The following is a 13,190-nucleotide window of genomic DNA, read 5'->3' on the forward strand; positions in this document are numbered from 1 at the left end:
GAGAATAAAATCTGTCCATGTTATGTATCACTTTTCCTTAATTGATTTTCTGATGTTGGTACTTCAGCTTATATACAGCTTTTATCTATTGGAAATAATCATGTGTTGGGACATATCACCTTTTCTTCCTTTACTATAATTAAGTCCCTAAAACAACACAAGTGGAACAACAACAACAACCTATTGTTGTTCTTCAGTCTCTTAAGTTGTGTCTGACTCTGTGACCCCATGGACTGCAGCACACCAGGCTTCTCTTCCTCCAAAATCTCTCACAGTTTGTTCAAATTCATGTGCATTGGGTTGGTGATACTATCTAACCAGCTTGTCCTCTGCTACCCCCTTCTCCTTTTGCCTTCAATCTTCCCCAGCACCAGAGTCTTTTGCAATGAGTCAACTCTTCGTATCAGGTGGCCAAAGTATTGGAGCTTCAGCTTCAGCATTTGTCCTTCCAAAGAATATTCAGGGTTGATTTCCTTTAGGAATGACTGGTTTGATCTTGCAGTTCAAGGGACTGTCGTGAGTCTTCTCCAACACCACAGTTTGAAAGCATCAGTTCTTCAGCACTCAGCCTTTCTTATGAGGACAGAGAAGCCTGGGGTGCTACAGAATGGGGTCGCAAAGTGTTGGACACAACTTAGCGACTGAACAACAATAACATACAATGAGAACAACAGATGGAGGGAACAGTGTTCAGCTCAGGTTTCATTTAAAGTATATTAAGGCATTTAAAAAAAGAAAATATTCAATTCTGGCAAATACAGGTCCTAGCAAAAATTTCAAATTCACAACATAAACTTCATGGGAAACAACATAGCAATGTGAATTTGCTGCTGCTAGTGCTAAGTCGCTTCAGTCGTGTCCAACTCTGCGACGGCATAGAGTCACACATAGATGTAGGCTACCAGAGACGGCAGCCCGCCAGGCTCCTCTGTCCCTGGGATTCTCCAGGCAAAAATACTGGAGTGGGTTGCCATTTCCTTCTCCAGCGCATGAAAGTGAAAAGTGAAAATGAAGTCACTCAGTCGTGTCCGACTCTTCGCGACCCCATGGACTGCAGCCTACCAGGCTCCTCCGTCCATGGGATTTTCCAGGCAAGAGTACTGGAGTGGGGTGCCATTGCCTTCTCCAAATGTGAATTTAGGACCTTTTAAAAAACTCTCACATCTGTACATGACTACTGGAAAAACCATAGCTTTGACTATAAGAACCTTTGTCAGCAAAGTGAAGTCTCTGCTTTTTAATACACTATCTAGGTTTGTCATCGCTTTCCTTCCAGGCAGCAAGCATCTTTTCATTACATGGGTGCAGTGACCATTCACAGTGATTTTGGAGCCCAAGAAAATATAACCTGTCACTTCTTCCACTTTTTGCCTCCTGTCACTGCCTCCACTTTTTGCCATTAAGTGATGGCACCAGATGCCATGATCTTGTGTTTTTTGAATGTTGAGTTTCAAGGCAGCTTTTTCACTCTCCTCTTTCACCTTCATCAAGAGGCTCTTCAGTTCCTCTTCACTTTCTGCCATTAGAGTGGTATCATCTACATATCTGAAGTTGTTGATATTTCTCCCAGCAGTCTTGTATTCCAGCTTGTGCTTCATCCAGCCTGGCACTTTGCATGATGTACTCTGCATATAAGTAAAATAAGCAAGGTGACAATATACAGCCTTGTTGTACTCCTTTCCTAATTTTGAACCAACCCATTATTCCATGTCCATTTCTAATTGTGGTTTCTGACCTGCATATAGGTTTCTCAGGAGACAGGTAGGGCGATCTGCTACTCTCATCTCTAATAATTTTCCACAGTTTGTTGTGATCCACACAGTCAAAGGCTTTAGCATAGTTGATGAGGCATAAGCAGATGTTTTTTGAAACTTGCTTTCTCCATTATCCAAAGAATGTTGCCAATTTGATCTCTGGTTCCTCTGCCTTTTCTAAATCCAGCCTGTACATCTAAAGTTTCTTTGTTCACGTACTGCTGAAGCCTAGCTTGAAGAATTTTGAACACTACCTTGATAGTATGTGAAATGAGTGCAATTGTATGGTAGTTGGAATATTCTTTAGCATTGCCCTTCTGTGGGATTGAAATGAAAACTGAACTTTTCAAGGCCTGTGGTCACTACTGAGTTTTCCAAATTTGCTGGCATATTGAGTGCAGCACTTTCACAGCATCATCTTTTAGAATTTGAAATAGCTCAGCTAGAATTCCATCACTTCAACTTGCTTTGTTCATAATATGCTTCCTAAGGCCCACTTGACTTCTTACTCCAGGATGTCCAACACTAGGTGAGTGACCACACCATCATTGTTATCTGGGTCATTAAGGCCTTTCTTGTATAGTTCTGTGTATTTTTGCACCTCTTCTTAATACCTTCTGCTTTTGTTACATCCTTACCATTTCTGTCCTTTATCTTGCCCATCCTTGCATGAAATGTTCCCTTGATATCTCCCATTTTCTTGAAGAGATCTCGTCTTTCTCATTCTATTGTTTTCCTCCGTTTCTTTGCATTGTTCATTTAAGAAAGCTTTCTTATCTCTGCTATTCTCTGGAACTCTGCATCCAGTGCGTGTATCTTTCCCCTTCTCCCTTGCCTTTTGTTTCTCTTCTATCCTCAGCTATTTGTAAAGCTTCTTCAAATAACCACTTTGCCTTCTTGCATTTCTTTTTCTTTGGCATGGATTTTGGTCACTGCCTCCTGTACAGTGTTATAAACCTTATTTAATAATAATCTCATACAAATGTCCATAGTTCTTGAGGCACTCTCTCTATCAGATCTAATCTCTTGAATCTATTCATCACCTCTACTGTATAACCATAAGGGATTTTATTTAGGTCATACCTGAATGGCTTAGTGGATTTCTCTATTTCCTTCAATTTAAGCCTGAATTTTGCAAGAAGGAGCTCACGATATGAGCCACACTCAGCTCTGGCTCTAGGTATAGAGCTTCTCCATCCTCGGCTTAAAGAATATAATCAATCTAACTTTGGTATTGACCATCTGGTTATGTCCATGTGTAGACTCATCTCTTGTGTTTTTGGAAAAGGGTGTTTGCTATGACCAGTGTGTTCTCTTGACAAAACTCTGCTAACCTTTGCCCTGCTTTATTTGGTACACCAAGGCCAAACTTGCCTGTTATTCCTGGAATCTCTTGACTTATCTACTTTTGTATTCCAATCCCCAAGGATGAAAAGGACATCTTTTTTTGGTGTTAGTTCTAGAAGGTGTTGTAGGTCTTCATAAAATCGATCAGCTTCAGTTTCTTCAGCATCAGTGTTTGGGCATAGACTTGGCTTACTCTGATGTTGAATGGTTTGCCTTGGAAATGAACCAGGATCTTTTTGTCATTTTTGAGGATGCACCCAGGTACTGCATTGTGGACTCTTTTATTGACTGTGAGAGCTACTCCACTTCTTCTAAGGAAGTCTTGCCCACAGTAGTAGACATTATAGTTATCTGAATTAAATTTGCCCATTCCCATCCATTTTAGTTCACTGATTCCTAAGATGTCAATGTTCACTCTTGCCATCTCCTTCTTGTCCACATCTAATTTACCTTGATTCATGGACCTTACATTCCAGGTTCTTATGCAGCATTGTTTTTTATATCGTCAGACTTTACTTTCACCACCAGATACCTCCACAGGTGAGTGTTGTTCTCCCTTTGACCCAGCTGCTTCATTCTTTCTGGAGCTATTCATAATTGCCCTCCACTCTTCCCCAGTAGCATATTGGACACCTTCCTACCTGGCGGGGCTCATCTTCTGGTGTCATGTCTTTTTGCCTTTTCATACTGTCCATCAGGTTCCAGGCAAGAATATTGGAGTGGGTTGCCAACCCCTCCTCCTGTGGACCACATTTTGTCAGAACTCTTCAGTATGACCCGTCTGTCTTGGGTGGCCCTGCATGGCATGGCTCATAGATTCAATGAGTTATGCAAGCCCCTGCCCCACAACAAGGCTGTGATCCATGAAAGGGTTCATTGTCTGTCACCTTGCCAATTCATATCATAGGATGCCTTTTCCATGTAGAATATGATTCTTTCTCCTCAGTGTTCAAGAATTTTCAATATATTCAAGTTTCCTTTAAGACATGATTAATTATAATAATATATACACCAACATAATACCAACTTTTCAATAGAAAAGAAAAACTACCACCATAAGTATACATATCAATTATTAGCTGAATCTTACTTTCAGAATTGTTAAAAAGTTTTTGATGTTGGCAAATATACATAAAATTTACTATTTTAACCATTTTTAGGGTATAATTCAGTGGATTTAAGTACATTCACATCATTGTGCAGCCATCACCATTAACTATCTCCAGAATGTTTTCCTCATCCCAAATAGAAACTCTTTACCCTTTAAACCATAACTCCCCATTATCCTTTCCCCCAACCTCTGACAACCTCTGTTCTATCTTCTGTCTTTATGAATTTACCATTATAGTGACATTTTTAAAAACCATTCATCCACTGATATGGTTCTACCTTTTGCCTTCTGTGAATATCTCTACTATGAACATAGCTGTATAGACATCTATTTACATCCCTGCATGCAGTTCTTTGGAGTATATCCCTAGAAGTGAAATAGCTAGATAATATTCTAATTCTATATATAATTTTTTGAGGAACTGCCATACTGTTTCCATAGCAACTGTACCCTTGTACATTCTCACTAGCAATGAGAAAGTATTTCAAATTAGAACATTAAACAAAAGATAGAAAATATTTCAAATATATGAAAATGTATAGAAATCTTTATAACAGAGACCTTTGAGCCAACCACAATGTGAATTTTAACATTGCCTGCATTTATTCCAGCGAGTTATTTTTTTTTTTTAATTATTAAATGTGATATCTAAAGCTCCCTCCCCTCATTTATTCCCCTTCTTCTGTCAGAGGTAACTGCTCTTCTGAAGATGCCTGTGTATCTTTCCTTCCATGTTTGACTATTTCATCTGTCTTTCTACGTATGTGTGTGTGTATCTGTGACTGTTATTCAGTCACTCAGTTATGTCTGACTCTGCAGACATGGACTGCAGCATGCCAGGCTTCCCTGTCCTTCACCATCTCCCAGAGCTTGATCAAACTCATGTCCATTGAGTCAGTGATGCCATCCAACTATCTCATCCTCTATTGTCCCCTTCTCCTCCTGCCCTCAATCTTTCCCAGCATCAGGGTCTTACCTAGAATGAGTCATCTCTGGTGGCCAAACTATTGGAGCTTCAGCTTCAACATCAGTCCTTCTAATGAATATTCAGGACTGATTACTTTTAGAATCAACTGGTTTGATCTCCTTGCAGTCCAAGGGACTCTCAAGAGTCTTCTCCAACACCATAGTTCAAAAGCATCAGTTCTTTGGCATTCAGCCTTCTTTATGCTCCAACTCTCACATCCATACGTGACTCCTGGAAAAACCATAGCTTTGACTATACAGACCTTTGTTGGCAAAGTAATGTATCTGGTCTTTAATATACTGTTTTGGCATAGTTTTTCTTCCAAAGAGCAAGTGTCCTTTAATTTTGTGGCTGCAGTCACCATCTGCAGTGATTTGGGAGCCCAAGAAAATAAAGTCTCTCACTTTTTCCATTGTTTCTCCATCTACTTGCCATGAAGTGATGGAACCAGATGCCATGATCTTCTTTTTTGAATGTTGAGTTTTAAGCCAGCTTTGTAACTCTCCTCTTTTACCTTCATCATGAGGCTTTTTAGTTCCTCTTTGTTTTCTGCCCTAAAGGTGGTGTCATCTGCATATCTGAGGTTATTGATATTTCTCCCGGCAATCTTGATTTCAGCTTGTGCTTCATCATTTGTGATCAGTTCAGTCGCCCAGTCGTGTCCAGCTCTTTGCGACCCCATGGACTGCAGCATGCCAGGCCTCCCTGTCATCACTAACTCCTGGAGTTTACTCAAACTCGTGTCCATTGAGTCGGTGATACCATCCAACCATCTCATTCTCTGTTGTCCCCTTCTCCACTGCCTTCATTGTGATATGTTCATAAACAAGATATTATATTATGTGTTTTTCAGTTCAGTTCAGTCACTCAGTCATGTCTGACTTTTTGCGACCCCATGGACTGCAGCACGCTAGGCCTCCCTGTCCATCACCAACTCCCGGAGTTAAACTCATGTCCATTGAGTCAGTGATGTCATCCAACCATCTCATCCCCTTCTCCTCCTGCCTTCAATCTTTTCCAGCATCAGGGTCTTTTCAAATGAGTCATGTGTTTTTAAATAGTGCATAATAGTTTCATATCATATGTGTTGTTTTACAATTTGATTTTTTTATTCAAAATCATGTTTTAAAATTTTTTTCAAGCTTTATTGGAGTTTTATTTACATACAATAAAATTCACCTATTTTAAGCATACAATTTGATGAATGTTGGTAATTGTTTTACAATCTTATAACCACTACAATTAAGTATAGAATATTTCCATCACCCCAAGAGGTTTTCTCTCGTGTCTTTTCAGTCAGTGCTCTGCTGTGGCCTTCCCCCAAGCAACCACTCATTTATCAATATAGTTTTGCTTTTTCTATAATATTTTATATGAATGAAATCATGCAGTATATCATCTTTTGTTTTTTTACTGTTTTCTTTACTTCTTTCATTTGACATAATATTTTTGATATTCATCCATGTTGTTAAACATGTTAATATTTCATCCCTTTTTTTGGCTGAATAGTATTCCATAGTCTGGGTATAACACAGCTTGCTCATATATTCACCTTTCAGGTTGTTCCAATTTTAGACTATTATAAATACTGCTGTGGACATTTGCATATGTCTTTATGTAGACATATGGTTTCATTTTGGGGGGTAATAACTAGAATGGAATTGCTGTGTCATACAGTAAGCACATGTTTAGCTTTATAAAATGCTACAACACTGTTTTCTAAAGTGTCTGAACTAACATTGTGTTTAAGATTTATGTCTATTAATACAAGTAAATATTTTTGTTTGTAACTGTTTTATCTTATTACAATATATTAATGAACCACCATTTACTTACCCAATCTCCATTTATTTACTATTACAAGTAGTATTTCAGTTGACATATTTATAAGTTGTTTCCTTACACACATGTACAAGCATTTCTCTCTATATAGTGGGTGTCTATATAGCAGTTGGAATTAATTGCTGGCTTCTGGAGGATACTGATACTGCCAAATTGCCTTATAAAGTGGTTGGGCATTTAACTTTTAAAGCTGCTATACCTTCCAAATTACTATAGTCTTTCACTGGTCCTTCCTATAGAGTTTCTCTTGCAAGTAGGTATTGGGGGTTTTGTTATCAGAGTACAGTATTTCCCAAGCATTTCACACTGTTCTTATTGTCCCGTCTTTTCTTTTAATTATACTTTCTTTATTTTTAAACAGGAGATTCATATGGGGCATTGTGTGAATCTGACTGACGAGGCTGTAGAAGCTGTCCTTACTTGCTGTCCTCAGATATGTATATTACTCTTCCATGGATGCCCTCTAATAACAGGTTAGTATAAGGCTGTGTGTGTGTGTGTTAGTTGAGCAATCATGTCTGACTCTTTGCGACCCCATGGACTGTAGCCCGCCAGGCTCCTCTGTCTGTGGAATTCTCCAGGCAAGAATACTGGAGTGGGTTGCCATGTCCTCCCCCAGGGGATCTTCCCAACCCAGGGATCGAACCCATGTCTCCTGAAGTCCGTGCATTGCAGGTGAATTCTTAACTACTGAGCCACCAGGGAAGCCCCTTCTTCTTCAGGGGATCTTCCCAACCCAGGGATTGAACCCAGGTGCCCTACATTGCAGGCAGATTCTTTATACCATCTGATCCACCAGGGTAAGTATGAGGCTGCTTGGGTTCAAATCTTGGTTTCATCTTTTAATAACTGTGTAACCTTGAGTAAATTACTTAACCCATTTCATTATTCAGTTTCCTCATCTGAAGGTGAGTATAATGACAGTACCTACCTTATAAACTTGATCACAACAACACATTTTTTGGTGCCTAGCACATACTGAGGGCTCAGTAAATGTTAATCATGATAATGATGGTGATGGTGGTGATGGCCAAGGCCCAATAAATGCTAACTGTGATGATAAGGACGATGGTGGCAGTAGTAGTGGTCATGATATTAAACATGATGCTTTGTGTAGTCGTTTATAATATTACATCTATCAAGTATGCTAAATGACCTGTTAACTGTAATCACACCAAGATGTAGCCATTGAGATTCAGAATCATTTGGCTGATGTGGTACTTCACTTAATTAGTCACAGCCTTTGGCTTGTGTAAGAGCCATGACACCTCTTTCACATTATTCCTACACATGGGTCCCCTACCACAATATAACCTGGTTCTCATTTTTAAGTCAGTACTTAATGCCCTGCCCTTCCAGCTTATTTTCCTAATTATAGTTTAATAGTTACTGTCCTTTTGACAACTTCCACGTTTTCTGTTTGAACTGCCAATCTAAACTAAGCCTGTAATGGGTTATATTTGGTTATCAAAGACATCTGTAATGAAGACTAAAATCTTATTTTAGGTAGACATTTTCAGAACACTAACGCCAAAACTTTAGTTGGAAACTATTACCAGTGGGTACCTCTGGGGAAGGTTGTGGAGAGACAAGAGTGGGAAAAAGCCTTCACCATATATCCTTTTGTCCTTTTGAATTTTGTACCATGTGAATGATTTTACCTATTAAAAATTAATAATCATAATTTTAAGAAAATAATTTAGAATCAGAAAAATTCATGTGACTGAGTACAGGGAATCAGTTAATGTGAACACTATTCTGAGGGTTGTGAGAAGGCAGGCAGAAGCTCTCTAATCATCAAACAAAGCAGAAAATTATATTTTAACAAGAAGGACATTATTGTAAGGTGGAAGAGTCCACAATATGTGAAATGTAATTGCAGCCATTTTTGGTAATAGGTCTTCTCAGAATACCAACTAAAAGTGTGTAAATCTACTCAGTGAGGTATGTGCATGTTTAATCAATACACTGAACAAGAAAGTGGTATTCATAAAGTGACTCCATTTTCCTCTCACTATATTAATTACAAATTTGCTCTACAGGAGTTAATTTTTCCCAAACCCAAGTGAAAATCTCAAACATGTGCCACTGACTTTTCTTATCATTCTCATGTAATACTCCAAACGAGTTCAAATAAAGCTTTTCACTCCTCCAGTTAGCTCAGGTTTGCTGTAGGTGGAAAGGCTGCTGTGTTAAGGGAACATTGTTAGTTTCCCTGTTTTCCCTCCTGATTCTCCTCTTCCTTTCCTAACTCACCCACCATGGTTTCTGATCTCAGCAGTGTTAGTGCAGGGTCGGACTGCAATGAGCAGGAGGGCAGGTAAGGGAAAGAAAAGTCTTCCTTGAGCACTACCGCTGTGATCTAGTGGCAGCACCATGGGCTCAGTGGGTGAGCCGATCCTGATCCATACTCTCACAAAAGCGGGGCACTGTTGAGCTTCTCAGAGTCCACTTTCTGCCACTCCCCTCCTCACTGCGTATATCTCCTATCTACAGTTCTCTTGATTCAAGCAAATGTGTCTCCTGGCTAGTAGCAAGCGTTTTCTTCCTCTGCCCTCATTCCTTTAGCAACGTACCTTCATTTTCTTTCTGTTGAGGTTGCCTCGACCATCTAGGTTGCCTTTCATGAGCAAAATACAAGGCAACCCATGCTAGCCCACATCTGCCCACAGGGAACACAATACTTTAGATGGTGAGAGTGCAGATATTTCCCCGCTTCAGTCCTCTCTTTGGCCACATGGACTCTTAACAGAGCCTGCTTTTTAGTTTTCTTAGGTCTGATGTGTACTGTTTGTGATGTGTATTGTGTTCCCCAAGCTCCAAGGGACATATCAGATTCTCCAACTGATCCCCTTGGAGCCCTCTCTCACTAGGCTTGAAGGGAAGAGCAAGCACCTGCAGCCCTCTTTCTAGAACTCAAATCACAACTGTCTTCAAAGAAATCCTTTCTTTAATTTCCAATTTTCCATCACTTCCCATTTTTACACTTTTATATCTTTGAATGGATAAGGCACCAAAGATTCCAAAATCAGTTTTCAGCCAAGCATTTACAAGTCATGTACAAGTGGTCTGGTATCTCATTTTGGAATGAGAAAGTAGCTGATACCTCCGGCCCATGCAGCCACAGTGTCCCCTAGAACCTTACTGGAATAATTCTGGTTTAATGTTCTGTTGTATTTGTCTCAGATCAGCTTGACTACCTAACACATTATAAACTCAACTTTTGTTAACTTTACCTTGATCATCTTTCTGGTTACAATTTGGAAATAGTTAATTTGGCATTTTGTCTCTACTTTTAATAGAAGTGAAAACAGACTATACACAGTCAACCAGAAAAGCTTCTCCTAGGCAAACTGCTTAAAACAATTATCAAAGACCTTATAGGTAATGAAATATTTAGAAGGTACAACCAAAAACTGAAAATTTGAGTACAAGACCAATATTAAAATGCTTAAATGTGCCTGTATTAATGTAGAAATGACTAATGAATATGAATTGAAAATATGTTGCAGTGATTAGTCTGATTTTTAAAGCAAAAAGACAGTTTTGAGATAAATTATATAATTACTGAGATCACTGGAAACCAAAGATATATTATCAGCTGGTAAATTAAAGAGAAATGCCTATCTGGTATGATTATATGATACTGGATATAGATTACTGGAGTGAGTTGCTGTTTCCTTCTCCAGGAGATCTTCTTGACCCAGGGATCAAACCCAGTTCTCCTGAATTGTAGGCAGATTCTTTACTGCTACACCACCGGGGAAGCCCCTGACTATAGACACAAGGAAAGCTTAATCCCACGCTTTTCCTATCCATATAATGACTCAAACACTGAATTTACCAACTCTAATGTGGCCTAGAAAGGGATGACAAATAACCTCCCTCCTCAGTCTCCTGGGAGTTCCCTTACCTTACTTCCTTTTTGAGACTCATACACACACTCCTTTGGAAGTTCTGTTGTATGGGAACCCCCTTCCCTGCAAACCTAGCAAAGCCCTGCCCAAATAAATCTCCTTGTATGCTACTGCGACCTTGTGGTCAGATCTTTTTTCTTGTTCTGCCACACAATCCCTTGCTCAAGGTATGCAACATAAAATATGTTTATATGTTCAAAAAGTTTAGAAAATATATCATTATAATGAATATTCATTTTTCAAAGGCTCTAAGAAATACTATGCTAAGAAACTTTTTTTATCCGAGTGTCAAGGAGTTAGAAATCTTCCCCTACCCTTTTAGATTCTTCTGGCTTATCTAAGAATTAAATTGACAGGAGGCAGGTAAAGAGGAGAAAATCCGAATTTACATACATGGGAGAGACCCAAGAGAACTGAGTAACTAGCCAAAGTGTCTGAAACATCTTCAGCAGCTAAAGAGGACATGCAGGGGTAGGGGTTTGGAACTTCAAAAGAAATGAAGGCAATTCACATGGAGATAAAAAAAGCAAATGCTTGGTAGACAAGTATTTGTTGGGCCATGCAGAGACAATGGAACATAAAGGTTCTCTGAACTCTAGGCCCCTCACTGAGTTTCCCCCGCCATACCTAGCCCACATTCTTTGCAGATAATCTCTGATAGGGGTAGGAGGACTTACCTATACTTCCTTTAGGCAGTAAGGGGAAAGGGCAAAGTTTCTTCTTGAGTCTTTTGGGCCTTGATTGTTTTCAGCTTGAAATAATCCTGATGCCAGACACTTTGGGATGGCTACAAAGTTTTGCTCCCCAAACAAGCATTTGTCAAATTTTTTTAACACAGGATAATTTGTGTGTGTGTGTGTGTGTGTTTTATCCCTGCTTTCCCAAAATAGGAAAGTGAGAAACTGAAACAGTACTTGCCCCTTGTGACAGAGTTTTTAATAATAGTGCTAATATGAAGTGAAATGAGCACCAATCCTCAGTGTCAGCCACACATAGGCACTTGCCATGGGAGCCTGCCATCTACCTCTACAAGGATTCAATCTTGTGCTGCTGTAGCTGCTGACCTTCAACACCCGCTGAAAGGAGTTCAGGGTGGAGAAAGGAGGCACTCTGTGCTGGTGGGGAGGGGGAAACTGGTAGGTCAGGTCTTCAGATAGTTAGATATTTTCAGGAGCCGATTTTATACACCCAATTCTTGTATCTCCTCATCTGTAGAAAAGCACTAAAATCTTTCATGGAGACGATTGTTTCTTGTGACCAGCAGAAAGCTTCACGAGGCTTGAGGCAACTTTCTGGGAAAATGTGTGCTTGACTGCATATACTCTCCCTTCCCCAAAATCACATATATCCTGACCTTTCCCGCTACATCTTTGGAGCAGTTTCTCTGAGGTAGTGTCTCCTGGGCTGCAGTCCTCATTTTGCCCCCAAATAAAATTTATCTCATAACTCTCACATTATGCATTTTTTTTTAAGTCAGCATTGGTCTCCTCAGTTCAGTTCAGTCGCTCAGTCGTGTCCCAACTCATTGCGACCCCATGGACGGCAGCACGCCAGGCCTCCCTGTCCATCACCAACTCCTGGAGTTGACTCAAACTCATGTCCATTGAGTCGGTGATGCCATCCAACCATCTCATCCTCTGTTGTCCCCTTCTCCTTCTGCCCTCAATCTTTCCCAGCATCACAGTCTTTTCCAATGAATAAGTTCTTCACATAAGGTGGCCAAAGTATTGGAGTTTCAGCTTAAACATCACTCCTTCCAATGAATAGTCATAACTGATTTCCTTTGGGATGGATTGGTTGGATCTGCTTGCAGTCCAAGAGACTCTGAAGAGTCTTCTCCAATACCACAGTTCAAAAGCATCAATTCTTCAGCACTCAGCTTTCTTCACAGTCCAACTCTCACATCCATACAGGACCACAGGAAAAACCATAGCCTTGACTAGGTGGACCCTTGTTGACAAAGTAATGTCTCTGCTTTTTAATATGCCATCTAGGTTGGTCATAACTTTCCTTCCAAGGAGTAAGCGTCTTTTAATTTCATGGCTGCAGTCACCATCTGCAGTGATTTTGGAGCCCACAAAAATAAAGTCAGCCACTGTTTCCACTGTTTCCCCATCTATTTGCCATGAAGTGATGGGACCAGATGCCATGATCTTCGTTTTCTGAATGTTGAGCTTTAAGTCAACTTTTTCACTCTCCTCTTTCACTTTCATCAAGAAGCTCTTTAGTTCTTCGCTTTCTGCCATAAGGGC

General features: G+C 39.9%; 1 protein-coding gene across 3 annotated transcripts in view; it reads left to right on the top strand.

Annotated features, from left to right (window-relative positions):
- The window catches only part of AMN1 (antagonist of mitotic exit network 1 homolog (S. cerevisiae)), a 67,630-nt gene that overhangs the window by 27,306 nt on the left and 27,134 nt on the right, over positions 1-13,190 (top strand). For all 3 annotated transcript variants that reach the window (XM_010860592.1, XM_010860591.1, XM_010860593.1), the window contains one exon: positions 7,383-7,494. In XM_010860592.1, coding sequence (XP_010858894.1) covers positions 7,383-7,494 — 112 coding nt within the window. The remainder of the gene's footprint in view (positions 1-7,382; positions 7,495-13,190) is intronic.

Source organism: Bison bison, unplaced genomic scaffold (assembly GCF_000754665.1).
Source record: "Bison bison bison isolate TAMUID 2011002044 unplaced genomic scaffold, Bison_UMD1.0 scf7180017864468, whole genome shotgun sequence".
In the NCBI taxonomy this organism is placed as follows: domain Eukaryota; kingdom Metazoa; phylum Chordata; class Mammalia; order Artiodactyla; family Bovidae; genus Bison; species Bison bison.